The sequence below is a fragment of the Diceros bicornis genome, chromosome 4 (assembly GCF_020826845.1).
Source record: "Diceros bicornis minor isolate mBicDic1 chromosome 4, mDicBic1.mat.cur, whole genome shotgun sequence".
NCBI lineage: Eukaryota > Metazoa > Chordata > Mammalia > Perissodactyla > Rhinocerotidae > Diceros > Diceros bicornis.
Genome location: NC_080743.1, coordinates 99,527,778 through 99,554,603, shown reverse-complemented (window position 1 = coordinate 99,554,603; position 26,826 = coordinate 99,527,778). Strand labels below are relative to the sequence as shown.

Genomic DNA, 26,826 nt, shown 5'->3' with positions numbered 1-26,826 from the left:
TTAATTGTCCTCTAGAAATGCCATTCCTGCCTGCTGGCTGAGGAGTGTCCTCACAGAATGGCAGTGGCTTAGAGGTCACCAAGACATTGATGCCTTGTCTTTGTGTCAGTTGCCCCCAGCAAAGTGTGAGGCACAGAGCACAGTCTCAATAAGTGGTGGTTGATGAAGGTGGTGGCTTGTTTATTCTATTAAATCTCCCTGCTCTTGGGAACAAGCAGAAGGGCAGTGGGCATGTGAGTGACATCTGCCTGAGCCAGGAGGCTGACACTGGGTGGGAGCCGTGTTGGCAAAGTGGGCTTTTAGTAAGGGAAGCGTTCAGAAAACTGTCTTCCCACTGTCTGCCTGCCTTTTTCGTGAAACTGTCTCTAACTTAAGCTTACCCTACTTCAAGTTCAGTAACTGAGCTCTCACTAATGCTGGGTTTGCCAACAGGAAAGTTCAGAGTTAATATTAATTTTCAGGACTAAAGAAATGATGTTTGTTAGATAGAGAAGTAAATCCAGGGGGATTGGTGGAAGAGAGAGAGGGAGGGAGATGATGGCGTGAATGCAGGTGTGTGTGTTGGGATGGATGTGCTGGAGGGGTGAGGGTCTATTTCCAGCATTCCAGAAGGGAATTGTCAACAGCAAACAACCCTAGAAACTCACCGGGCCGCCCTTTGGCTTTGTTTTCAGGGAATGTCCCTTAGAGGTCATGACCCTTTCTTCTGTAGAAGGCACAGAGAATTGACCTTTTACCTTTCATCTTGTTTTGGTGGATTTGTAAACCATCCTGGGCCAGGGAATGATCTGGAAAATGGGGAAACCTAAGTCCAAGTCAGCATTCAAGGCAGGACGCTTGGACAGACCTTGCACGTTGCTGGTGAGGGCTGCGCGTCTGCTCCTGAGCCTGTCTCTCTTGGGAGGGGCATTGTTCAGAGCTATGAAGTGTTCACTGATGGGAATTATAGGGTTGAAAGGGTGCCCTGGGGCTCCTCATCCTAACCTTCCCTTCCTGCGATGGACTTTAATTATGGTGTGAGTGGAGGCGTTTGCCATGGAACCTTCATGGATGGGGATGGGGACTTTCTTGGTGAGTGAGGCTGGTGTCTCACTCAGGGCCCATCTGCCCTGTCTTGACATTGCACTAACGGCTAAGCTTAGCTGCCTCTCGGCACAGACTGGAACCAGCCATGTGACAGCCACCGGATCCTGCAGACCTATGCTCGGTCGTGGTTCTTTATGGAAGAGATTACTGAGACATTGACATCGAGTCTACCTTTAGCACACCTAGGAACCTTGGACACTTGGAAGTTGTTTCATTTGTCTAGTACACCCAGCAGCGCTGAGGTGTGTGGCTTGAAGTATTTCATTAATTTAGGCCTGTGTTTGGCTTTGGAGGTTAGGAAAAATCAAGCACTGAAATGGACATTGTGTTGTTAAAAGTAGTGGAATCCCCCCCTCCATTCCTTCCACTGCCCCTGGCTCTGATTGTGGTCTTCTTCTTGGGAAAAGCCATAGTGGAGTGTGTATGTGTGTTTGGGGACAGAGAAAGGACCTGGAATGCTGAGAGAGGCCTTCTGAGGTCCCCAAGCTGTATCCTCTGTTTCCTTTCCTCTCTGCTTCCTGTCTTCTCAAAAGATGAAAGTGAAAGGATTAAATGTGAGCTTAATTGTCCCCCCTTTTCATCAGAGCATGCAATTTTCTGATTATGGAGTGAGGGGGGCTTGAATCCCAGGTACAGTCAAAAACGATTAATGCCACTTGTCTGCCAGCCTAATTAGACTTGGTAATGAACATGTGTGTTCTCCTGCTGATCCCTCGGAGTTATTCGGTGAAAGTGAATTGACATCTCCCCTCAGCTCTCAGGGTTTGGTCTGGAATCCTCTGTTCTCCCAAGTTTACCAGTGAATCAACCGGTGCTGAGCCTGGCAGGTGGGCCCTGAGGGATGGGGAAGAGATGGCCCCCAGCCCAGCCCCGAGGGCCCTGTGTGCTGGTGCAGCCAGCCAGGCCGCCTCAGGGAGCGGCTCCTGTGTGGAAGTGTGCAGGGGCAGGGGCTGAGGCTCCCGGCAGGCCCAGCCGAGCCTGAAAGGGAGCACAGCAAGAATTCCTCGCGGGTCAGTAGTGCCCTTCTCTGGAGAGCCCAGAGTGTTTTCATGCTCACAGCCACATTCATCCTTGGAATAGCTTCCTGAGGTCAGGACGCAGGGAGGCTTCTGTGACGAGGTCTCACATGGGAGGGAGGAGCTGCCCGTCCACCTGGCTAGGGGCAGGGCCAGGCTAGGACTCTCAGGTAGGGCGAATCCGACTGGTCTTGAAGGCCTGGGGGCCATCTCAGGCTGACAAGCCATCTCCCTCCTTCAGGCCGTGCCCAGCACCTCAGTGTCAGAGGCAGCTCCCCCATGCTCTCCTGTGGCGCCCTCTCTGGCTCCCCACACCCACCCCTCATTCCTCAGTTTCCCCATGGGAGGAGTTGCTCGCCACTCTTGCTCTGCTCAGGGTACTAGGAAGGCTGTCAACACATCTCTAGCCTCATCAGAGGCCCTTCCTGTTCGCATTCCTGGGACGACAAGGTGAGTATTCTGGGCAGGTGAGTATCTGTGGGTGTGCAAAGCACGCAGACAGGACATTCCCCCACCCGTGCTTCCATCAGCACCAGCTTGCGTGGTCTCCTCACCACGCTCACAGATGGGCCAGTGCTGGTGGTGGGATGCTTTCTGCCTCTCCAGACATCTTCCCCGCTGACCCCGGCCACCCACTCCTCTCGCGGGGCTCCGTGCTGGCTCGCCCCTGGCTGGGCCCGGGAGTAGCTGACGCTGGAAGGCCAGCCCTGACCAAGGAGATGGTTGTGCATTTAGTCACTTTTGGGTCTTTTCCAAGAGTTTTGGCAAGCTTCTCTCCACATGTTCAGGGCCGGATCTCAGGGTTGGGAGGGGAGCTGAGCCAGCTTGGCTTTGGGGGAGAGCGAGGAGGCGTTGGCGATGGCTTCAGGCAGGGCAGCAGGCTTGGTTCTCTGGGGGTGCTGGTTTAAGTGGAAAAAAATGGGTGCTCGGGAGTAGTCATGGAGAGCCCCACCCCAAGGTCGAGACTATCTTGACTCAGACCTGGGAGGTGATATTTGGGTGTTCTCAGAAGCACCCCACACACCATGCTGAGGAGACGTGGGCTGGTGGGCCCTGAGAGCTCTCCGTGGTGTGGTCTTTGGCCAGAGTGGGCGCCAAGTTCCTGCAGGGCCCGTTCTAGCCTGCCTGTGTTTGCTGGAGTAGAGAAAGTTCTTGAGAGGTGCAGCCACAGGGAAAGCTCGGTGTTTGGTTCTCTTTGTGCTCTTGTTGGGGAGGAAGGGGGAAGGGCAGCAGGGGCCCTCCTGGCATGGTAGCCATGTGCCCAGCCTCCCGGTGGAGAATACCCTGTTGTGGCTGAGGGGTTTGGTGACCCCTGGTTGCTGTAGTAGGTCCCAGATTTTCTTCAGGATTGTCCTCCGCACACCTACCGCCCTGGCCCCATTAAGGGCATCAGGGGGAAAAGTGTGAGCCGACATGCTGAGGGTGTGTAAGAAGGTGGTGCTGGAAAGTCTAGTCTGTTCATTCCCGTGTGGCACTGGGCGGGTGAGCAGGTGGCTGGGTATGTCACTTACCTGTGACTACAGTGGGTCTGGGTCGTGTTTACTCTTCAGTGGAGGGCCTGCATGCCACCTTCTGCTCCCCCTCCCTGTTCCTTGAATAGGCATTCCCAGGGCGGGGCAGATCTGACGGAGTACCTATTGGCAAGGGCTGCTAGAACATGAGAGCTTCGCTTACATGGTCCTTAAAAAAATGAGACCCCTGGTTCATGAAAGTCAGGCCTAAAAGAAGAGTGATGTTCTTTTTTTTTAATCCTTTCGTGTTTTGTTTCTACTGGAGGCTGAATCTGGGAAAGAATTATCATTGTGTTTGCTTAAGATACAAACTGGTATTTGACGAGCCTCCTAGGATGGGAATATTCGTGTGGAAAAGAGCTGAAAATGGCCAAGAAATTGTGGGAGCAGAGGTAACTTTCGTCTCAGAGAGGACTTGGCTGTATCTAAAGTGTTTTCTTGTGCACTGGCTTGCGAGTTAAGCGGGGCTGGTTGAGTCTTGTCCATTTCACAGATGAGGAAACACGGCATTGAGTCAAATGACTTCTCCAAGATGACCCAGATCATTAGGAGCAAAACCAGCACCAGGACCAACATAGCATTTTGCCCGATGAGCTCGCGTGATTGAACAGGCAGGCTGGTTGAGTTTCCTTACTCGTTGGCCTCCCTTCTGCCAGTGAAGGCCAAAATGTCCATAAAAAGAGATATAGAAACAAAGGAGGGTGAGCCAAGGTGGGGAGTGGGGCTGAGCCACATGCAAGCTAGAGAATCAGGCAGTGCCTGGATAATTGAGAGTTGGCTGTACTTCAGCCTGTTTTCAGTGTTTGGTTTCTAAACCGATTTTCAGCATGTGTAAATCATGAGATATTTAAACAAAGGCTGAAGTTTCCCTAAATCTCAAGATGAGAGAAACAAGTGTGTCTCTCCCCACCCTAACCCCACCCCATTGGTGTGAGGTGTGTGTAGAGAGGTGGGTGTGGAAATGCAAGTAGAAGATCTTTTCCTGTTCCATGCCTCCTCCTTGCCATGACCCCAGGGTCAGAGTGCATGACACAGGACTAACCAGAAACCAAAGTGAACTTAGGCTGAATCTCAGAGGGGACAGCTAGGGTGCAGAGTTGCATAGGGACTGGACTATAAACTGAGGTTTGCATAATGGACTGGCTCTATCCCAGGCAGTGGTGTGGCCACGTGGGAAACCGCACATCTGGGTAAAGCCCGCCGTCCCACCCCATCCCCTGTTTCTCCAGGTCAGGCTCTCATTTGGGTATCCTCACTTACTTTCTTTGTTGACTTGGAGGAAGCTGGTTTTTCCGTCCAAGTTGAATGGAAGCTGGAGGTTTTGTGGTTTCTGTTGAAACAATTATGTCCTTTCTGCAACTGAGGAAAGTATTAAAAATCCAAAAAAACTCAGAGATGGCTTACTATTTAAATGGAACAACAGATTCCAGCTGTAACTTGAGAGTTTTGAGGGAAAGGGTTGAACATACATTACGTAAATGTCTATTCTAGCGATGAATGTTTTTAAAAGCAATCTGGAGGTACATTTATATGAATAGGGTATTTCAAGGTGAGAATATATTGTAACCCCAGCACTTAAGATGGTGAAGGCTATTTCTTCAAATTACGTTGGGCCTTGGCTGGACTCCCTCTTCAGCATGGAGGTCATTGGGTCAATGCTTAGATGTCAGGGGCAGCAAGAGGTCATCACAGGCATTCCCTTGCCTGTGGTTAGATAGTGCTCCACCTAAACCATCCCTACAGTAGAAAATCTATCCAGGTTTCAGAGGGTCAGGAGTGAAGATTCTAGAGCCTCCCAGAGCCCCGTCTCCAGTCTTTGCCAGTTCTTTCCTGCTGACTTCCCCAAGGGCTTACACTGTGAAGGAACAGCTCTGTGATGAGGAGAAAGGAGAAGTGAGGTCAGTATATCCTCCAGCCCAAGTGGGCGGTCAGGAGGGATTCCCCCAGCACATGTGACTTATATTTAAAAATCCCCCAGCATGTGTGCGTCCTCTGTGTGAGGTAGGAGTGGGAATGCTACACTTTCCCGAGCTCAGCCATGCGGGATCCTGGGCCCTCTTGGGATCTCATGTGCAAGGATCAGAGTCACAGTGGGGCATGGAACCTGGGCTCCCAACCCTTGCTTGATGGCCCCAAGTGTCATTTTAGGACCTGGGCTCACTTAGGACCCTCTTCTGTGCAGAGGTTGCTGGATGATTAGAGGACCACAGAAAAGGCCGTGGGCAGCCCAGTCCCCCTGAGCAGCCACTAGAGAAAGAACCAGTGTCCAGACCTGAGGAAGGGTAGCATTTGGGGTGTTTCTCTCTTAAATAACTGACTTGTGAACAATGTGCGTTTATTGTTATTGCTTCAAGTGCTGAGGCCCTCAATAGTGAGGGGTGATCTAAAATGGGGGCTTTCTGGCCAGATTTCCTCTGAGAGGGCAGGTGATGGGGAGCCTAGTAGAGGATCAGAGTGCCGCTTAGGTTTGTTCTACCAACGTTTCCTTCCCAAGTGGGCTGAGGACATGCTTTTGGGATGGGGTGCCATCAGCCGTCTCTGTGACCTGGGGAAACTACAGCACAAAGGAGCCGAGCCAGGTTGGCGCTTGCACGAGGAGTAACAGAGCTCAGCTCTGAACTCCTGCGTGTTGACTCCCGGATCTAACGCCAGGCGACCGGAGCACACACGTGAATGCATCTTCATTCTTGCATGCCCGAGTCCTCTGTGGTCTGTCTGCTCTGGTTAAGGAACGAGTGCCTCTCCGTCATCTGACAATGGCCCCACTGACTGCTGGCAGATGAGTTCTGGAGCCTCTGGGCAGCGCGGGAGCGGGCACCCCTCTCCAGCGGCTTTCCTGGAAGGCTTGCTGCCTGTCCAGTGCCAGCCAATGTCTTGGCCTGGGTGACAGCGCCTCTGGGAACTTTCCCACTGGGACTGGGTTGTTTCTGGGAGTCAGGGTTGAGGGGACACCCTGTGAGCACATTTGAGGGCAAGAGAAGAACATTCCTGCCCTTTTTATGAGAGACTATTCTTTTCTTCTTTTCTCTTTCTTCCTTCTTTGCCTGTCACCTCTTCTCTGCCCATGTGTCTGGTCTCAGATGAATCGTCGGACCCTCTTAAAGCAACACTGCCTCCTTAAGGGCCTGGGGACTGAGAGCCACAGCTCTTCCTGCCCTGGGCTTAGCAGGGAGGATGTGAATTAGCCTGGGTCATCCCTTAGGAGCCTATACAGCTGGTGAGGCATTATTAGTCCGCCCTCCCTGAAGAAACCCATTAACAAACTCCTGGGCCAGTCACACGGCATGAGGTAACCGATCACTTCTGTCCTCTGTTGAAACTTTGGAGACATTGATTTTCAGACTCACAGGCGCTACTGAGAAGCAAGGCTCAGGGCAGACTCTTTCCTGCAGCCTGTTTGGTGGGGGCATTTTTATCTTATCAAGCTAAAAGCCCCAGGAATAGAAAGTTTTCCACTGGGGGAGGTGGAAGGGAAAGGACCTCAGCTGGGAAGGAGAAGGCATCGGTCAGGCTGGGCTGGTCCGGCCCCAGGTCCCAGGTGTCTGTGACTCTGGAGGAGCAGCCAGGCGAGGCTGATTTGAGCAAAGCCCCAGGTCACACAAGGTCCGCAGTCTTCCCTGGGGCCAGTGACTCCCCGACTCGTGGCTCCACCCCTGACGCCAGGCCTAGAGAGAAGCTGTTGGTCTCCCGCAGCCGGCCGATGACCGAGGGCCGGGATGAGGAGCCGGCTGCTGCCTGCTTCGGAGCAGTCACCACGCGGCTCCAGCGGCTCTTCCGCAGGCTCCCTAAGTGCCGCTCGGGGTCAGAAAAGCTCCAGGCCCTGCAGAGCTTCCGCAGTGAGGCCCGGCTGGCTCTCGGTAGGTCCAAGCCGCTCCAGCTGGGAGCGTTCGGGGGTGCTTGGGTTCTGAGGTCTCGGCCTGGTGGCCTTTCCCGTGGGGAAGGGAGTGCAGGAGCCTTCTGGCAGCCTGGTATTTAATGCTGAGCTCAGCACCGTTCCTAGGCCCCCCTGACTCTCCAGGGACCATAGCGCAGGTGCTGCCACCCGGCCAGGTTTAGGTGGAACAGCAGGCCCGAAAGAACAAACGGAGCCCATTTCAGAGTCCTGTGTTGGCTGTGGGTTTTAGCAGCCTTTCCTTGGCTAAGAATTGGGGCTGGGCAGTCATCTTAATCTGGGTCCCTGAGCTGGTGGAATATGAGCATCTTAGGTGGCCACTATTGTCCATTCTGCCCAGCCTGTAGCTCTGAGGGGCGTCAGATCTTGTCAAGCTGCTGAGTCAGCCTTCTGAGGACCCAGGAGCAGTGAAGTTTCCTAGGCAGAGTTTTCTCACCTGCATGGTTAGTGGAGGTGCCTGTGGGGCTGGAGGCTATTAGGTGGGACACAGCTGGACAGGAGCCCCAGCCTCGGGCAATGACTAGGGGGTCTCCTTCCCTGGGCACTAATTAGGGTGAGAATAGTCCTTGCCTGGGGAAGGATAATGGGACAGTGTGGGGTGAGTAAAAAAAGAGAGGGAGAGACAGTAGCAATTCAAATTTTCATAGAATCTTAGGTCATCCTACGCCCTTTTCAAAGGAGACAGGGGCCAACGAACGGTCCCGTTGGTGACAGCTCCCGGATGGAGTCCCAGCACCTGCCCTTCCAGACTAGGATTCTTTCTGCTGCATCACGCTGTCTACAGCATCTTATTTTTCTGCAGCGCTCATCTGCTAAAGATTCAAAGCATTTTTGTTTGTTTGTTTTTAATATCATGTATTCCCTCTAGATCCCTGCAGGGGGAAGTGGGAAAGGGGTTATTCTGTTTCACAGATGAGGCAGCACAGAGCAGCAAGGCCCCTTGCTCAGGGTGAGAGCCGCACGGTGAGGCCTGGGATCCCTCAGACTCTGCTCATCGTCCTGACCTTCAGCCGCTTCTCTGTGGCAGCTGGGTCTTTGGAGAGCGTAAGCTTTCCTTGGGCTCCCTGCCCCATTTATCTCCAGGCTGTTCTCATACAGATTCAACAAGTGGCATCCAGGTGGGTCACAGCACTGAGTCTCAGGGATGGACTAGGCTGAAAAGTCATCTCTAGGCTAAGTGTTTTTTTTTGGGGAAGATTGGCCCTGAGCTAACATCTCTTGCCAATCTTCCTCCTTTTCTTTTTTCTCCCCAAAGCCCCAGTACATACTTGTATATGCTAGTTGCAGGTCCTTCTATCCTCTATGTGGTATGCTGCCTCAGCATGGCTTGACGAGCAGGAGCTTGATGACCTGGCGAACCCCAGGCCAGCAAAGCGGAACGCGAGAACTTAACAACTACGCCACCGGGCTGACCCCTCTAGGCTAAGTTTTGAAGGCAGAGTTTAAAAGACAATATGGTCTTGGCTATGGAAAATACAATTTTTCTGATTAAAGTTTTACCTCTTGAGAAGTGAGAATTTTAATTCAACTTGACCTAATCCCCATTTGGAGACAAATACTTTTTAGCCAGCCTGAATAATTTATCCTCATCAATAGCCTAATACATATTGTGACCCTCACTGAGAAGATAGCTGGATGCTGAGTTCCTCAATTTAAATGCACACTAGTGCCTTTATGTTCGTCCTTTCCCACCCCCCTTAAGAATTATTCAGCAGATCATTTCCTTGCTCCTTTGCTATTCAGCCCAAGGAGTTATAGATTTAAGGAAATCATTAAGTCCTGGATTGGCAGCATGAAAGTCAGGGTGGATACTGGACTGCAGCTACCACGTGCTCGGTAACTTGTGTTAGTGCTCGGACTTAATTAATTGGAAGAAGAGGGGAAGACAGGGGCTCAAAGATGATGGAGTGGTAGGCTGTGGACTACGGACTTCTAGAATAGCTCATCTTATTGCAGGGCTCCATAAGCAACCTATAGTGTGGCATTTAAGAAAAGGGGCTTGGAGCCAAGCCAACTTGAGTCTGGATCTTGGATTCCTGGCTGTAGGGCCTTCCTCGTACAGATTAACCTCTCTGAGCCTCAGTTTTTCCCAGTGTAAAATGGGGGAAGAATCTCAGCCTTAGGGTGGTGTTATATGGGTTAAACATGACATGGGATGTGGGCCAGTTGATGTGAGCCATGATGCTTGTCACATAGCAGGCCCCTCACTGGCAGTTGCTGTTCTTTAGTGCTCCCAGAAAGACTTTTAGCAACTCCCAGCAGGTCATCTGTGCAAACCCCCAACATACTGTCTGCTCTGCCACTGCACCTGGGCCAAGGTGGGCTAGCTGCATTTCAGTGAAAGAGACAGGGTGTGAAGTTTGTCCAGGCAGAAGTGGAGGAGGGGCTTGAAACTCTTAGACATATTCTCTGGAAAAATCCCTATCCCTGAGTCCACCACACTGCTTAATTAACAGGCAAGGCTAGATTGGCCCACCGGGCATCACTAGGAGCTAAGCAAGCACGTTGCCAAGGAGCAAGTCATATATCATTTTAAAAGGCTGCTGGGGGGCCAGCAGGAAATGGTCCTGGGTCTCTCCAGAAGTCTCTGGTGGTCCTGGCTACAAGAATACAGCTGTGAAGAGGCCTTTGTATGTTTCCTGCAGAGAGGGCCTTGGACGTCATCTATTTACTTTTCTCCTCACTGCAGAAAGTCTTCTTTCATCCACTTGGTTGGTGATCAGCACTTTGAATGCAAGGGACATCAAAGCAGATGTGGAAAAACCAGTTGGATGCAGCAGCCTGGTTGTCCCATAAAGGCCTGAACCTGTCTACTCCTGGCCTCCTGTGACCTCCTGGCACTCTGATCGGGCATACTGTGTGCATGCACCTGTGTGTGCATTCACATCTGCATGTCTGTCTAAGCTTCATCTGCCACCCTGTGGTCTGCAGGTGCCCAGACAGGACCTCTTGCAAAACTATGTGGCTGTTCTTATCTTTGGGGCCTGTGGGACACCACCAAAAATATACTCAAGGCTAGCAAGAGGCTAGGTCTCCCTTTGCCCCCTCTCAGAGATGGTGTTTGCTTTAAAAACAAAAGGAAAAAACAAAAAAACCCTCAAACTCCTCACTCCGTATCTGCCCCTCACTACTAGCCCCATGTCTTTTCTCTCTCAGCTCCCCGGGCTCCTCCTTGTGTCTTCTCAGGGGCCCCAGCTGTGGATGGAGAGAGCCCCAAGCCCCGGGGTGGGGAACCCCACCTGCTTTGTCTCGCTTACGCCCAGAGCAGAGTGACACATGCCTAGAGGAGGGGGAGGCCCCTTCCGAGCAGCCCGGCAGCTGAGAGGGCATCTGGCAGCTCCACACCAGCTTTTGATACCAGGGCCTTGTTGCTATCTGTTAAATTCCCTTAAACCCAACTCTCTACAGTGTTTTAAAGTACTTTTTCTTTTCTTAAGGTGCTCTGGCAATAGCATTTATTTTTTCCCATGGTGACAATCAAAATAGGATATATCTGTATTGGAGAATATACATATATATGTATGTATATTCTTTTCATATCCTTGTTCCTGTTACAGAGTCTCTGGGTATGATGGCTGCCTTTAGGACAGGGCTTGACTTAGGAGGCCCTCAGTAAACACACGTTGAATGAAGGCATGCATGCTCACATGAAAAACTGACTGATAACTAAGTAGGTGTGGAAAGACAGGAGACATACCTGTGTGCAAAGGTTCTCTGAGCATGTGTCCTGGTGGGCGCACATGTTTTAATTGCCCCTGGTCAAAAATTGTGCTGTGGGGCCGGCGATGGCTTGGTGGTTGAGTGCGCGTGATCTGCTACTGGCGCCCCGGGTTCAGATCCCGGGCGCGCACCAACGCACCGCTTGTCCGGCCATGCTGAGGCCGCGTCCCACATACAGCAACTGGCAGGACGTGCAACTATGACATACAACTATCTACTGGGGCTTTGGTGGGGGGCGTAAAGGAGAAGAATTGGCAATAAATGTTGGCTCAGAGCCGGTCTTCCTCAGCAAAAAGAGGAGGATTAGCACGGATGTTAGCTCAGGGCTGATCTTCCTCACACACACAAAAAAAATTGTGCTGTGTCTTTGCACTTCTATCTGTATGGCCACACCCTAAATACAACTTGGGCCTTTTCAGATATGGTGTCAGAGGCTCCAGGTGACAAATCTCCTGCAGACACTTGCACATGAGGAGTGAGGTCCATTTGGCTTTCCCACCCTGGGACCCCACCTCAAATCATTTCATTTTACATTTTTCCAAAATCTATGGCCTCTTACCGTTATTGGCCAAGGAGGGCATTCTCAGAGATGTTCTACGATGTCCCACTGAGGGCCTGCAGGCTGCCCACCTCTATCTTCTCTGTCCACATCTCCTCCAGATCATCATTGTCATCAACAAACTGTACTGCGTGAGGCCACAGTCGCGCGGTATAAGAGGCCAGTAAAATCGGGGCGCATCTCTTTAAGGTGCTGAAAGCATCACTGGGAAACACAATGCATATAAAAATGGAATACCAAAAAAATTCAGTCAACCAAAAGATTAATTAAAATTAAAAAATTTTTTAAATTTTTGCTGTTGGACAAAGACTGAATGTATTTAAAAGAGTTAATTTTAGACAACTGTGGGAATTATGGTTACAACAGAATGTAAATATTCTAAACATTGGAAGCATAGTATAGTAAAAATCAGGGGCTGAGGGCAGAAGAGGCTGGAGGGAGAGTGCTAGCATAGTCCTAGCAGGGAGTCAGTTAATACTCTCTAAAGTTGAAGCATGAATTGTTAAAAGTGACTCAACCCTATGAGTTTTGTTTATAATTTTAAACATATGTACACATATGCACAGGACAGGGTTGGGGGCGTGCTTCAGGGCACAGCACCCAGAGCAAGGTGGTGTGAAACAGATCATGTGGGAAGGGTGCCCTGGGGTCAGGCCTGTCCCCTGCCTCACTGGGCACAGGGCGGGCGCTGCCTGACGCTCCCCTCGCTTCCTGCATCATCATCGTCTGAACTTGCTGTGAACTGTCCTGCCCTCCCTCCCTCCACCTGCCCCTCCCCAGACACCCCCAGCCAGCACACCCGGCCACAGCGCCTTTCTTTTGTCGGTGCTTTCAGCCTACAGATGTGTGGTTGTGTTGGAGAAAGATCATTAATGGGCCTGCCCGAGAGGCACGCCCACCCACACCCACCTATGAGGGGCAGGACTGTGCCTCTGCAGGCTAGCCCGGGCGCCCAACATCTGCCAGGCTGGCCAGGTATGTTTGGGAAGAGAGTGCAGGGGACACGTCCAGCCTGCCTGGAAACATGACGAGAAGCCAGGCTCGGGGAATAAACGATCAATACATTAGACCCAGGGACCAAGGTCCCGGGAGAATTTTAATATCTACTGTTGCCTGTTCTGAGTAGAATCTTTTGTTTTTCTCTTCAGTACAAAAGGGTCACTCATGCCAACCCCACCTGACTCTGCCACATGCAAAACTGATACAGTCATTTTGGGAGGGGGGGGGACTAGGATCTTGGGGAGGCCTTGTGTCCTCAGTGCAACCAAGGCTCCCCAGCACCACCCACCCCTGGAGCTCTTTCCGTCCTCAGCATGTCTGACCTGGGGAGCCTGCTTCCCACAGAGCCTGCCCAGCCCAGCCCTCTACTTTACATGGGAACTGAACATCTGATCCTGACTTGAGCGTGTTCAGGCGCATCCTCTCTTGGCTCTTCACACGGAGACAACAGCCCCAGTGCGTCCAGCTGCCCACCCTGCCTGTCCACGGGAGGGGCGGCAATGTCCCACCTAAGACATGGGCCTGGCTTCCAGGTTGCTCCTCTACCCCTACATCGACCCTTCCTGTTGGCTTCCTGGCTTGCTTTCTGGCACATTCTGTGGGGTGTGTGTGTGTGTGTGTGTGTGTGTGTGCAGGAGTTGGGGTTGTGCGGTGGGAGGGAGCAGTTGTGTGCCTCCAGGCCCTCCAGGCTGGAGTAGGGGGTGCGGGTGCCCTCAGGGGTGGCCTGTCCTCTGAAACAAGGAACTACAGTATATGGTCTCTAGAGGGCTGGGGTTCCAGCTCCTTCCTGGAAACATAAAGATGCAGATGTCCTGAGCTGGCTGCCTGACCCCAGGAGTGGGGAGTTTCCATTCCCTTGCTGCCAGCCTCACTAGGAGTTTAGCCAGGTGTATGAAACATGTATAAATCGTGTTGATTTTGGCAATTGCTACAGACCTCCAAGCTTCACAAATCACGGTCTCTCTGCCTTCCCACTCTCCATCGTGACCCATCCTCTCATGTCCCTGCCTTACTCCTCTCATGGCCCGTCAAAGGCAGGGCTGGAGGGAGGCAGGAGCAGGTCAGAGGCACTTAGATCAGCAGGAAAGTTGCATGATTCTTCTTACCTTAATGCATTGGGAGAGGACCCCAAAATTGGGAGGGTTTTTTGGCTGGCCTCACACACTGAGTCAACAGGAAGCTGGGTACCCAGACCCAGCAGTCCCGTAGTGTGGAAAATGACAGCTGCCATTTGTGGAGCATCTACTCTTACAGGCACTGTTGGGTGCTCGACATACATTCTCTCTAATTTTGGCAACAAATCTGCTGGCAAGGAAGATATTACTACTTCCGTTTTGCAGACAAGGAGATCGAGGCTAACTAGATTCCATAGTTTACTAAGGCTAAGTAAATTGTCCAGGCATCTCAGACCTGACCAGAAGCAGGGCTTGGGTTCAAACCCTGATCTGTGTGACTGTGAGGCCAGATTCTGTCCACTCCCCAGCTCCTTATTAAGTGCCCCCGTTCTCAAAGACCTCTGTCACGCGCATTAAACAGTGTGCTTCAGGGCACCCCGTGGTCTGTCGAGGGTTTCTGATGTTCAACTGCCGAGTGGGTGCACTTTGGGGCCTCTGTGAGGCAGCTGTACTGGGAGCCCAGTGTCCATTCTGGTTGCTCTCCCACTGTCCTTATCTCTCCACATGATGAGACAGTCGGCCCTGCTGTGGTGCCGTCATGGGGAGCAAAGGTGCAGAGGGTGCACCTCTTTGAGTGGGGCGGTGAGAGCCCACAACTGGTGGAGGTTGACTTTGGCTGAAGAGCTGGCCTCTCTGGGGACGCTGCCCCGGGAGCTCAGTGCAAGAACCTCTGGCTGCTGCCCGAGTAGTTCGTGGCGTCCAGAGACGAAGGGGCCGTGGGTGGAGAACTAGTCTAGAGCAGGCAGACGGTACGGCTGGGCTTCGAAGCTCCCAAGTTGAGTGGTTGGCTGAGCTGGGACGGGAGCTGTGAACTGGCACTTCCCAGGATGAGGTGGCAGCCTTGGGGAGGGACTTTCTCCCTGTTGCCTGGGAAAAAAGCACTCCTCGCCCACATCCCTTCAACCCGCGCTCTCTTCTGGCTTTGGGCCACCCTAACCCCATCCCCGATGAAGCCCATCCCTGGCCTCAAGTAGTGCAGGGTAGGGGGGACCAGCACCAAGTGGAGGAGGTAGCTCTGAGGAATGGTTTCCCAGAAAACAGGGCTATTGAGAAGCAGCCAAATATGATGGATTTCCACTCCCGATTCTGCCACTCACTAGCTGTGAGGCTCTCAACAAGTCTCTTAACCTCTCCAAGGCTTAGTTTGCTCATCTCTAAAACAGGACTAGACCAAAGGAGCTGGAAACTTATATCCATGTGACAACCTGCACACAGATGTTTATTGCAGCTTTGTTCATAAGTGCCAAAACTTGAGAGCAACCAAGATGTCATTCAGTAGGTGAAGGGGTAAATAAACTGTGGTACATCCAGACAATGGAATATTATTCAGTGCTAAAAAGAAATGAGCTATCAAGCCATGAAAAGACATGGAGGAACCTTAAATTCATGTTACTCAGTGAAAGAAGCCCATCTGAAAAGGCTACATACTGTATGATTCCAACTATATGACATTCTGGAAAAGGCAAAACTGTGGAGACGGTAAAAAGATCAGTAGTTGCCAGGGGTTGGGGGGAGGGAGGGTTGAATAGGTAGAGCACAGAGAACTTTTAGGGCAGTGAAACTACCCTGTATGATACTGTAATTGTGGCTACATGTCATTATACATTTGTCTAAACCCATAGAATGTACACTACCAAGAGTGAACCTTAATGTAAATGATCCACTTCGGGTGATAATGACGTGTCAATGTAGGTTCATCAGTTGTAACAAATGTACCACTCTGGTGGGGATGTTGGTAATGGGGGAGGCTGTGCATGTGTGGGGGCAGGGGGCATATGTGGACTCTCTGTATACTTCTGCTCGATTTTGCTGTGAACCTAAAACTGCTCTAAAAAATAAAGTCTATTTTTTAAAAATAGGGGTAGAAATACATATCACACAGGCACAGTATAACTAGATTATGTGAAATCGTGTATATAAAGTGTCTGGCACACTGTAGGTAGTGAATAATGGTGCCCGCTATCATGGCAATGTGAGTACATGATTTTTCTTTATTCTTTTTTTGTGATATTTTTTCCTTTAGTAAAGAATACATGTTCATTATAAAAATTTAGAAACTATAAAGAAAGCAAAAACACTTGAAATCCCATCACTCAGAGGAAGCATGTCACATTCCTTCTAAATATCTCTCTGTGTGTAATGTATATATAAGTGTGTGTATGTTTTTATATAATTAGGACCATAAAACACAACCTTTTTCTCTTTCAATGATATGCTTGTGAACATCTGTCCAAGTTAACCAGTATTAATCTAAATTATCTTATATAATGTCTAAATAGTATTTTATTTTAAAATGTGTCATAACTGTAACTGGTCCCCTGTAGATGGATATGGGATATTTCTAGCATTTTGTTGCCATAAACAACTATGTGATGAACATTTTAGTGAGGACATATTTAGATACAGATAAATATACACTGAGGATAAATTCCTGCAGGAAATTGGTACCACCAATAAGGCAAGAACCTTCTCATGTACCCACATCCTCTTTACTACTAGAAGTTATCAACTTTGGTTAACAATTTTCTTTTCTGAAACTAGAGCAAGACTTTAGAAGTTCGAATATTGGAGGGGGGCGGGTAGGAAGGCAGGGAGAAGAGAAGTCCTGGGGCCGGCGGAAGTGCCTGTCTGAGATGGGGGAGGGTTACCCCTCACCAGGCCCCAGGTGCACCTGGTGCCTTACCTCTGCAGTGGGCTGAGATCTGGGGCCTCCTTGCCCAGCCTGGGGACGGGGTTCACTGGGGGTCTGAGGATGCATCAGGACCTTTTGTATCAGGACTCAGTGGAGGTCTGGAGGAAGGTCAGTAGGCGCTCATGGCATGTGCAGAGACAGGCTTCCCGGATGACGATGCCTGATGCTGTGGCCACTGGTGGGATTTGACCTGGATTTTAGCCAGTTAATAAGAACAGCTAATATTTGTTGATTTCTTAGTTTGTATCAGGTGTTCTGTTATTATTTACATAGTTATCTCATTTAATTCTCTTAGCAACCCTATGAGTCAGGTACTGCTATCATCTCCATTTAACAGAGAAGAAACTGAGGCACACAGGGGTTAGGAAACTAGCCCAGGGCAGATCAGCACTCACACTCTGGTGTTTCCACTTCAGCAAAAGGCAGAGCACCATTCCTTCCTCCATTCGCTTAACCAATTCATACCCACTCCCTCGTGAATGCTTACTAGTGACTGGGCATCTCAGATACCGAGCAGCCCAGCAGCCCCGGAGCAAAGGGCTGGGCCAGCCCCGGCGTGGGCTTTGGGAACTGCAGCTGCGGGGGTTTGGGAGGGTGGTCACGAGGGATCTAGCGAGTCTGAGGTCCGAGGGGACATCTTGGGGCCATGTGGAGAAGCTGTTCCTGGGGGGGGAGCAGAGAGGGTGGAGGCTGCAGGGTGATGGTGCAGTGGGGCTACAGGTGGTGGAGCAGACCCCGGCCAGCCTGGGACAATGGGCGCAGAGGGCAATGGGCGGCTCTCTGGGCGGTCTCTGAGCCGCCATAGCTGGGCTAGAGTGGAGAGACCCCCAGCAAGGCCGGGACTCCAAGACTGAGGACTGCCCCCAGTGACTTGTTAGGGAGGACCAGGACAACCCTTAATCCCACTTTTAAAAAATTTTTATAACATTGTAATTTTCCAATGCATTTTTTTTTGTTTTTCAGATTTCTCTGTAGTGCCTAAGAACAAAATTATTTAAAAACTAAGAGCTATTTGTGTGCTTGTGTTGGAAATGACTAGGTAGGGGAAGGTTGGTGAGACTATAGGTTACCCGCCAGGAGCTCCGTGGGGTGGGAAGGGGTCCACATGGCAGCGTAGTGGTGGGAGAGGGTGGGGATGGAACGTGAGCTGGGGCCTCCATGTTCCAGGCCTTCTATGCAGTGCTTTACATCAAGCACCCCACTGAATGCTCATGGCAGGCCTGTGAACTGCTGTGATTCCCACTTTGCAGTTGAGGAAATGAATGCTCAGAGAAGTTCAATAACTGACACAAGGTCATGGAGCTGGTCAAGCGGTGAGTGGAGGCCACGCCTTCCTCAAAATCCATTCTCTTTCCATTTCACCGCAGTACAGACCAGGTCCCTGAATGGAGGAGGTGGTAAGGTTTGCTCTGAGGTTGACCTGCTCCCAGGGGCCTGGGGTGCCCAGAGAATGGCGTGGGGCTCCTGGGTTCAGAGGCTGTCATGCTTCCCCTCGGGCCTCAGAGGTGGCTTTGGTCCTGCAGGGTGGGAAGGTGCTATTCACTGCCCTGGGGGTGACTCCCAGAGAGGCCTGTGGGCTCGCTGTAAACCAGGCTCTGTGTGCTGGGTGCCTGCCCTGCCCTCACCCCGCACCTTGGCTCCAGCTGGAGGAGGGGAGAGTTAAGTGGAGGGTTCCCCACATTGTCTCGGGGTCTTGCATACAACTCTGGGGTGAAAGGGCCTTTTTTTTTTTTTTGTGAGGAAGATTAGCCCTGAGCTAACATCCGATGCCAATCCTCCTCTTTTCTCCAAGGAAGACTGGCCGTGGGCTAACATCTGTGCCCATCTTCCTCCACTTTATATGGGACACTGCCACAGCATGGATTGACAAGCAGTGCGTCGGTGCGCGCCTGGGATCGGAACCTGCGAACCCCGGGCTGCCGCAGGGGAGCGCACGCACTTAGCCGTTACGCCACCGGGCAGGCCCCTGAAAGGGCCTTAAGGACTCTTTATCAACAGAATGCCTCTGGTTCTGAAAAGTTACACAGCAGATTGTATGCCTGTGTGTGTGTGCGTGTGCGCACGTGCGTGCATTTGGCAACTGGAGTGGGGCAGAAACTAACTTTGGCAGTGCTGGGGATTAAGGGGAGGTTTGTAGCTTCTGCATTTTGGAAAGACAATCTCCTAGCACAGGTAGTTCTGTCTGCCGGGTTCCCCTCCTCTGGGCTGAAGTGGAAGAAGGAATGCCGTCTCTGGGCTTAGGATGCCATGGCCTCTGGGCCTGACCTCTTTGTTCCAGATGGTGGCTTTGGTGGTGACCTTCAGGGGCTGAGCGGGCCAGGAGCAGGGCTGGTGGAGGCAGGCAGGTGGTCCTGGCATCCTTCCTCTGCCAGTCTGCAGTTGGTCTCTGGAGATGGTGTCCATGAGAAACCCCTATCTGTTTGGGCCTAAGGTCTCTGGGTTCCCTATATGGCCCGGGGTCTGTGCTGTGGGTTGAATTGTGTCTTCCTTCCACCACCACCACCAAAAATACATTGAAATCCTCACCCCCAGTACCTCAGAATATGACCTTATTTGGAAATAGGGCAGCTGCAGATGTTAGTAGTTAAGAAGGGGTCATAAAGGAGTAGGGTGGGCCCTAATCCTACATGACTGGTGTCCCTATAAGAAGATGACCATGTGAAGACAGAGGCACACAGGCAGAAGGCCATGTATAGGTGGAGTTATATAGCTGCAAGCCAAGGAACACCCAAGATTGCCAGCAAACCATCAGAAGCTCACAAGAGGCGAGGAAGGCTTCTCCCCTGCAGGTTTCAGGGGGAGCACGGCCCTGCCGACACCTTGATTTCAGACTTCTAGCCTCCAGAACTGAGAGACAGTAAATTTCAGTCTTAAGCCACCCAGTTCAGTGCTTTGTTTCTGCGGGCCTAGGAAACTAATATGGTGTGGGTGCTGAGGATGGGCCCTGGGAGCCTCCCTCCCTCCTGGCTCACAGCTGCCTCCTTGGAGAAGGGCCCCTCTTGGGCTTCGTCTCCACCATTCCTCCTTACGGTTACATTCCTCCTTCAGTTTCCGTAGGTCCCTCTTCCCAAACCTGGAAGCACATTTCTTTTCCTCAGAACATCCCTGGGAATGGGGACAGGGCCTATAGCTGGAAGGAGGGGAGTAGAGGGGAAGGGGGAATTCTATTGTATGGCTGACAATATTAAGGTCCAGAGATGTCAGTTCTCCCTAAGACACTATGATCAGAACCTGGGAATGTTGCTCCCACATCTGTTGCCGCCCCTCGTTGGGGAGAGCCTCGTCCTGTGTATTCTGTGGTGTCAGAGCTCCCTGCCTCCTCGTGGTCCCTGCGATGGGGGAACATGAGTTACCTGGGGGGTCTGATCCGTTCCTTAAGCTCCCAGAGCCTCCTGTGCCACGCAGCCTTCCCTCACTCCCCTTCCCTTCTCTGTCCTCTGACAGGCTTCCTCGACCTGTGCCCTGCTCTGTGCCGTCTCACTCATCAGCTGTCTTTTCACGTGTGTCTCCTGTCTGCCCAGCGAGCCTGAGGTCCTCCGGGGTCCTGTCTTATTCAGCCTCACCCTCAGGCTAGCACAGGGCATAGGGAAGTCCATGCTCAACACATTGAAGCCGCTGCCAAAGATGATGGTGCTGGCTGTCCAGGAAGGGCTGAGCCCTTCCTGGGGCCTGTGTGGCCCTGTGCCACCCAAGGTCCCTCTCTCTTTCCTTGTGCAGATTGAGCACCAGCTGAGGGCCGTGGAGGACGATGGAACACCCAGGGCAGGGGCTGGCTTAGCAGCACCTCGTGATGAGCTGCCTTGAGGAAATGATGGCCTGTGAGAGTGTAACCTCTGGGTCCCAGTGGAACGCGGCCCTGCCTTGGGAATCTCATGGGTGTCCCCACCCAGAGCACATCAGGCCTGTAGGCTATGGGCTGCAGCCCAGGGGGCTTGCTTCTGTGTTTGCAGAAGGGCATGGAGCTCTGACTTCATCTCTGCTGGCCTAAAATCTCTGGGCCTGGCATTTCCAGGGACCAGGAAGTATCAAGATGTGCTTCAGCGGTTTTGCTACAGTCTGTGATTACACGGTCTGATGGAACGAAGTCACTGGTGCTCAGATGTGCTTTTTATAAAATTCTGAAACACTCCTCTCGGAGTCTTCTGTTCCCTAGCCCCGTCCAACTCAGCATCAGGCCTGGTAAACAATCTGTGTGAGGTTGTGGTGCTGCTTTCAGGGTATGTATGTGTCGGAGAGAGAGGGGAATTGAGAGGCTCAGATGGACACGGTGGCTGTGTCAACAGTGCCCGGAGCTGACAGAGGAGGCTGGGGAGCTGCCTCCTCCCCGCGACACTTGCCCGTTGGTGAGCTGGTGGCAGCTCTCGCTCGCCATAGGGTTGGGAGAGCTTCCAGTCCTTCCTCCTCTTCCTGGTTTCCACTTCTTGGTGTTGGCGGAGCATTCCTCACCGCTCAGCGTGTGGCCGGAGGCCGTACAGGTGTGTCCCGGGAGTGCAGCCTGGAACAATGCTGCTCTGTGTGGCTCTGGCCCCGGTGTTTCTGGGCTCTGTGGGCAGGGGAGGCTTGGCCTGTACGTGCCCTTCACCCCACTAGGGATGGGGCTGTCCTTGTGGCAGGCAGACAGCTCCCACTGGGGGGCCCAGAAATGCATGCGGCCTCTTGTAGGTATAGGGTGCGTACCTGAGAGAGGGCTTCACCCGTTCCACCTCGAAGTGAGAGGACGGGTTTCTGTGGAGGAGAGCAGGAATGCCTGGACAAGGGTGGGATCTGAAGGAGGGGATGTTGATGGGCCTCACCTTCAGGCATGAGGGAGATGAGCAGTAGAGCTTCTAAAGGCCATCCCAGAAAGTGGTTGGAGCTCCTGAGTGAGAAGATTGCAGGTTTCTGGAATCTCTGGGTGTCCCCACATTTGTCAGGGTGCTCCTCTGCAGACGTTCGTGGAAGAACTTGTACAAGGATGTGGCCCAGGTGCTCATCTTTGGAAGTGTAAGAGAAGGGGGCAGCTGGGAGAGTGGCGGTCTCAGTCCACAACTCCCCAAAAGAGTGGGGAGAAGAGGCGACCCACCCCCCAACCCCACCCCAAGATAGGATGTGCTATGGCAGCTTTAAAGAGAGTCCAAATGTGCTGAATTTTTGGAGCGTGTTAAAAGCAAGGAAAAGAGTGTCGGGAGCCTGAGCCCTATCAGCGAGACGTTGTCCCCTAGTCCCCAGGTTATCTAAACAAGTCCAGGCTGTGTTCCTTGCCACAAGCCCCGCCCCCGCAGCTGTCCCAGGCACCTGGCGTCACAATCAGAAAGACAGCCTTCTCAGGAGAGACTCGTGCACCCTGCCCTACTAGGCCTTCTGGCTGAGCTGTGGCCCCTCCAGCACGGATGATCTCAGCACCACACCCCCACATCTGAGCATTTTGCCTGCTGATGGACTTGTGTGGATTCCTTTTGCTGCCAACATTTTCTTCACTCCTATCCCACATACACACGTGCCTGGCCGAGCCTCGCTGCCTCCTGCCCCCTGCAGCTTCACCTCCCTTCTGCCAAGGAGGTTCCGGAGAGAGCCCTTGAGGAAGATGAGCTTCCTATTGGCAGCCTTGGCTCTGCCACTGAGCTGTGTGTCGTTGGACACCTCGCTTTACCTCTGTGGGCCTCAGTTTCCCCGTCTCTAAGGTAGTCTCCAAGGCTCTTTTCAACTCCAGTCATTAAGTTCTGCTTCCACAGACGTGAACGTTGTCTCTGAAACACGTGCTTTCCACCGGAAGCACCTGATTTGGGATGTTGTCTATAGGCTATTCCAGCTGGGTTAGAGAAGCCACTCCCACATTTCCAGATGGGGCAGGGTCAGAGACAGGGAGCAGCCCTTCTTTGATAATAATGCCTTTGTCTCCGGAGGCATTTTCAATTTGTCAAGACCTGTTCTCCCCTATAACTATAAGCATCCTCTGACCAGGCAGGGCAGCTACTGTTTACATGTTACAGACCAGTGAAGAAACGCTAAGTCCTTCCCCCGGGGTCCATGGCCCCTGGTGATTAATGTAAATTAGTAGAAAGAGGACCAGTCTGAAGCCAGATGATCTGACCTTGAGAAAGTCACTAAAGTCCCTAGGCCCCAATTTCCTGTCTGTAAAGTGGCAATAATGATGATTGCAGGGTCACACAAAATAATGGAGGTGAAACAGTCTGTAAAGCATTGGGTAACTTTCACCATTCGTGGTAGCACGGAGAGCAGGGCGTCGTCCTCACCGTGTTCTCCCATCCTCTCCTTCTCTGCTGCCTGCTCTTCCCTCCAGGAGCTGAACACAATCTCCAGGGTATTTCTCTGGGAATCCTGCCTGGCCCTAATCCCCCTGCGGTTCTTTCCCTCCAGACTGTAAATTCACCTGCCACCCGGAGTGCCGCAACCTCATCCAGCTGGACTGCAGTCGGAAGGAAGGCCCATCCCAGGACAGACCCTCGCCAGAGAGCACCCTCACTCCGAACTTCAGGCAGGTAGGCAGCAAAGCTCGAGGACCAGGCTGGGAACAGCCTCTGCAGGTGCCCTGGGCTCCACGCTCTCTCCCAGGAGCTCTGGTGAGCAGGAGGTGGCGTGAGTGTTCCTCGTATGCTGGATGTTGGGGTCTCCGTCTGGCCAGATGGGGTCTACAGATGCACACTCCGATTCTGCACCCAATTCTGATGTGTGTGTGTGGTTTTCCCAGACCACCAAAGTAGTTCTCTGACACCAGCCGGGTGTCCTACAATTCAGCTCAACTCTGACACTGTCTGTCCCCCACCCCCCACTTCAGATGCCAGCCGCAAGTCCAGGTTGTTACCTGTGCTTCTGACCGACGGACTACAGATCGGAGATTCCCACAACTCCCTTCTTGGGTCCAATTAATTTGCTAGACTGGCTCACAGAACCCAGCGAAACATTTTACTTATTAGATTACAGGTTTATTATAAAAGGACATAACTCAGGAACAACCAGATAGAAGAGCTGCAGAGGGCAAGGTATGTGGGAAGGGGCCTGGAGCTCCCATGCCCTTTCCAGAAGCTTTCTGAACCCTGTCCTTTTGGGTTTTGCTGGAGGCTTTGGTACATAGGCAGGATTGATTAAATCATTAGCCATTGGCGATTGACTCAACCTCCAGCCCCTCTCCCCTCCCTGGAGGTCAGGGGGTGGGACTGAAAGTTTCAACCCTCTAATCACATGGTTGGTTCTCCTGGCAACCAGCCTCCATCCTTAGGTGGGGTCCAAAAGTCACCTCATTAATGTAACAAGAGACATCTTTGCTGCTCTCATCACTTAGGAAATTCCAAGGGTTTTGGGAGCTCTGTGCCAGAAATGGGGACAAAGACCAAATATATATTTTTTATTATAAGTCACAGTAGCACACACCCTTTCCAAAGGACTAGGGGGACGGCACAGAAACGGTGACACGGAGAAGTCTGTAGCTGAGAAGTCGCCAAGCATAGCGCCTGCTTTGGCCTGGGGCTCTGAGCCAGAGGTGTGGGTATGGGTGAGGCAGGGGTCCCAGAGAAGCCTCCGGAGATCCTTGAGGCCTCATAGCCCTGGGGCAGTGGGGATGTTGGGGCTGAGACTTCTCAAGCACAGCATCCTGCCTGCCAGTCAGCTACCCAGGCCAGATCAACTTCAGAGGGCGGGGCCAATGTTCTCTTCCTGTGTTAAAGGACCAGGAAGTCGATGCCCTGAGCAGCTCTTGGCCCTGGGTTCTGCCAAGGCCCTTGAACCAGGAGGTATCTAAATGTTACCCCACAGAATTGGGGTTCTCCTATCTGATGCTCATGAAAGAAGCCCATTATTATGGCGTCAGCTTTTGAGAAAGAAAACAGCTTTATTGCTAGATTGATCTGCAAGGAGACAGGAGGCATAAGCTCTCAGATCTGTCTCTCCAATCCAGGGCTTGGGGCAAAATTTGTGGGATGAAGTGTCATCTGAAGTGTGGGGATAGATGATTGGAGGAGAGGAGAGGTGAGGTAATTGATGATCTGCACAAATGTAGTCAAGCTTCATGCCTCTTCATAGGATGCATGTTCACAAAATGGTGGTGTTAGCATGATCTGAGGGTGGAGTTTTTAGCCCTTTGACGTCAAAAGGGTCGCTTGTTGGGCATTCATGCAGGCCCAGTTGATAGGTTCATGGTCTCAACCAGCCTGAACTAGCCAAGGTGGGGGAACTCTCAGATCCTGAAAAACAACCCTTAGTAAGATGGGGTCAGTTGAACTGGTGCTAGTAGGCCTCTGGTGACATAAATTTTGATGTATAGAATTCAGGAGGGAGACAGGAGAGCATTTTTTTGATTGTTGCATTGAACAAGCATTTAGTCAGTATCTACTATGTGCCAGGCACTGGTGAGAGTGGGGATAATAAATGATACATCGTAGTTCTTGTCTTCAGAGAGCTTGCATTCTGGCAGGGGAGGCAGAATACAACCAAATAATATATACTGTGATGCATATTGCAATAAAAGTATGAATCAAGTGTTTTGAGTACCCAGTGCCATTGTTTCTGTTGGGAGAAATCAGGGGAGACTTCCCAGAGGAGGTGACATTTGATCTGAGCCTTAATGTGTAAGTTGAAGGTTGCTGGTCAAGGAAGTAAGGAGTGTCCTAGGACATCATCCATTCATTCATTTAACAAATATGTTTTGAATGTTGACCACGTGCCAGGTCCAGGAATGCCAGGGACGTAGTGATGAAGGGAGCAGACAGGGCCCCTGCCCTTCCTGTGCTTGCAGTTAGCAAGCGTACAAGACTTCAAACAAATAAACCCCATGTATACGAGGGAAAAGCCCAGAGTGCCATGAGAGACAATACAGGTGCTGAATGAATGTTTATTTTCCTGAGGCGAATACAGGTGGACCTGGGGACTCTGGGTCCCATCCTGAGTCCCCAGACTAGCCATCCTCATGCTTTTTCTGGCCATGATGCACACGATCAACGATGTTCAGTCGCCTGATCCTCCCTGCTGTCCCCCATGCCTCCTCTCCCACTGGGAAAGCATTCTAGAAAGCAAATTTGATGTATGTTTTATAAGAATGATATTGAATTGGTCCTAAAATATATATTTTAAAATTCTGTACATCCTCCACACACTTTGGGACAGTAACTGTTGATAGTGTAGCCTGAATGAAACCAGGCCTCTTGGGAGGGCCTTGTCCCATCCAGGTGGGGGTGGAAGGAGGGAAGAGAGATCTGACCCTGAAGCCCTGGTGAGTGATGCAGAGTTTTGCTGAAGGTTGTCTTAGAGGATGGAGGAGGGAGGTTACATAGTGCACCGTATAGCAACATTTCCTAAAACTCTTATTTAAACAACTCTTCCTTTTCCCAATTTTCTTTCCCATTTGGGAGCTTCCACCTCTCTCTTCTTTCTGTTCCCCTCGACTCTCCCCATCTTCCATCTGGAAGCCCTGTCCCCCGACTACTCCCTGGATCTCCTCTTTGGGTCTCTCTCGATTCCTTCCTCTAGAATAGCGGGTCTCAGAAGAGAATGATTTTACCCATACCGCACCCCCCCCCCCCCGCGCCCCAGAAACATCTGGTAGTTTCTGGAGACATTTTTGGTTGTCACAAATGGGGACATGCTACTGGCACCTAGCGGGCAGAGGCCAGGGACGCTACTGCACATCCTACGTTGCACAGGAAAGGCCCCCACAACAAAGAATCATCTGACCCAAACTGTCAACAGGGCCACGGTTGAGAAACCCCGCCCTAGAGCAGTGTAGTCAGCTCCTGAGGGTGGTGGACAGAAGGCCCGGAGCAGGGCCTGGGGTTTGCTGGATACATTGTCTCATCCTCAGAACGTCAACAGGTGCTTCCAGGTCTGAGCATTTGGAAGCAGAGTCCTTCGTTCTGTTGGGGAGAGGAGTCGACCCCGGAACCCTCTGGCAGGCTAAATCAGGGCTGTGTCTCGAGCAGAACCACTACGGCAACATAGAACGAGCCACACAGAACCACACGGAAGGAGCCAAGAGTCCCGCGTGGTGCTGAGCAGCCCCCATCCGGCAAAGAGCCTGGAGTGGGGTCCGCTCTGGCCGGCTGGGTCGGGCTCTGTGTTTGCCTTGGACAGGCCTGAGTGCATGCTTCAGCACAACGGGGCAGGACCTAGCCTTCTGTCAATAAAGCCTGGGCCTCGCTCCAGGCCCACTCACCTGCTCTAAAAGGCTTGTTTGTGCCGATTTCCGCC

At 51.9% G+C, this 26,826-nt stretch overlaps 1 protein-coding gene across 1 annotated transcript in view; it reads left to right on the top strand.

Annotated features, from left to right (window-relative positions):
* RASSF5 (Ras association domain family member 5) overlaps nucleotides 1-26,826 on the top strand; it is a 67,764-nt gene that overhangs the window by 3,094 nt on the left and 37,844 nt on the right. Inside the window, exon 2 of the mRNA XM_058540186.1 lies at nucleotides 23,008-23,129. Within this exon, the coding sequence (XP_058396169.1) occupies nucleotides 23,008-23,129 (122 nt within the window). The remainder of the gene's footprint in view (nucleotides 1-23,007; nucleotides 23,130-26,826) is intronic.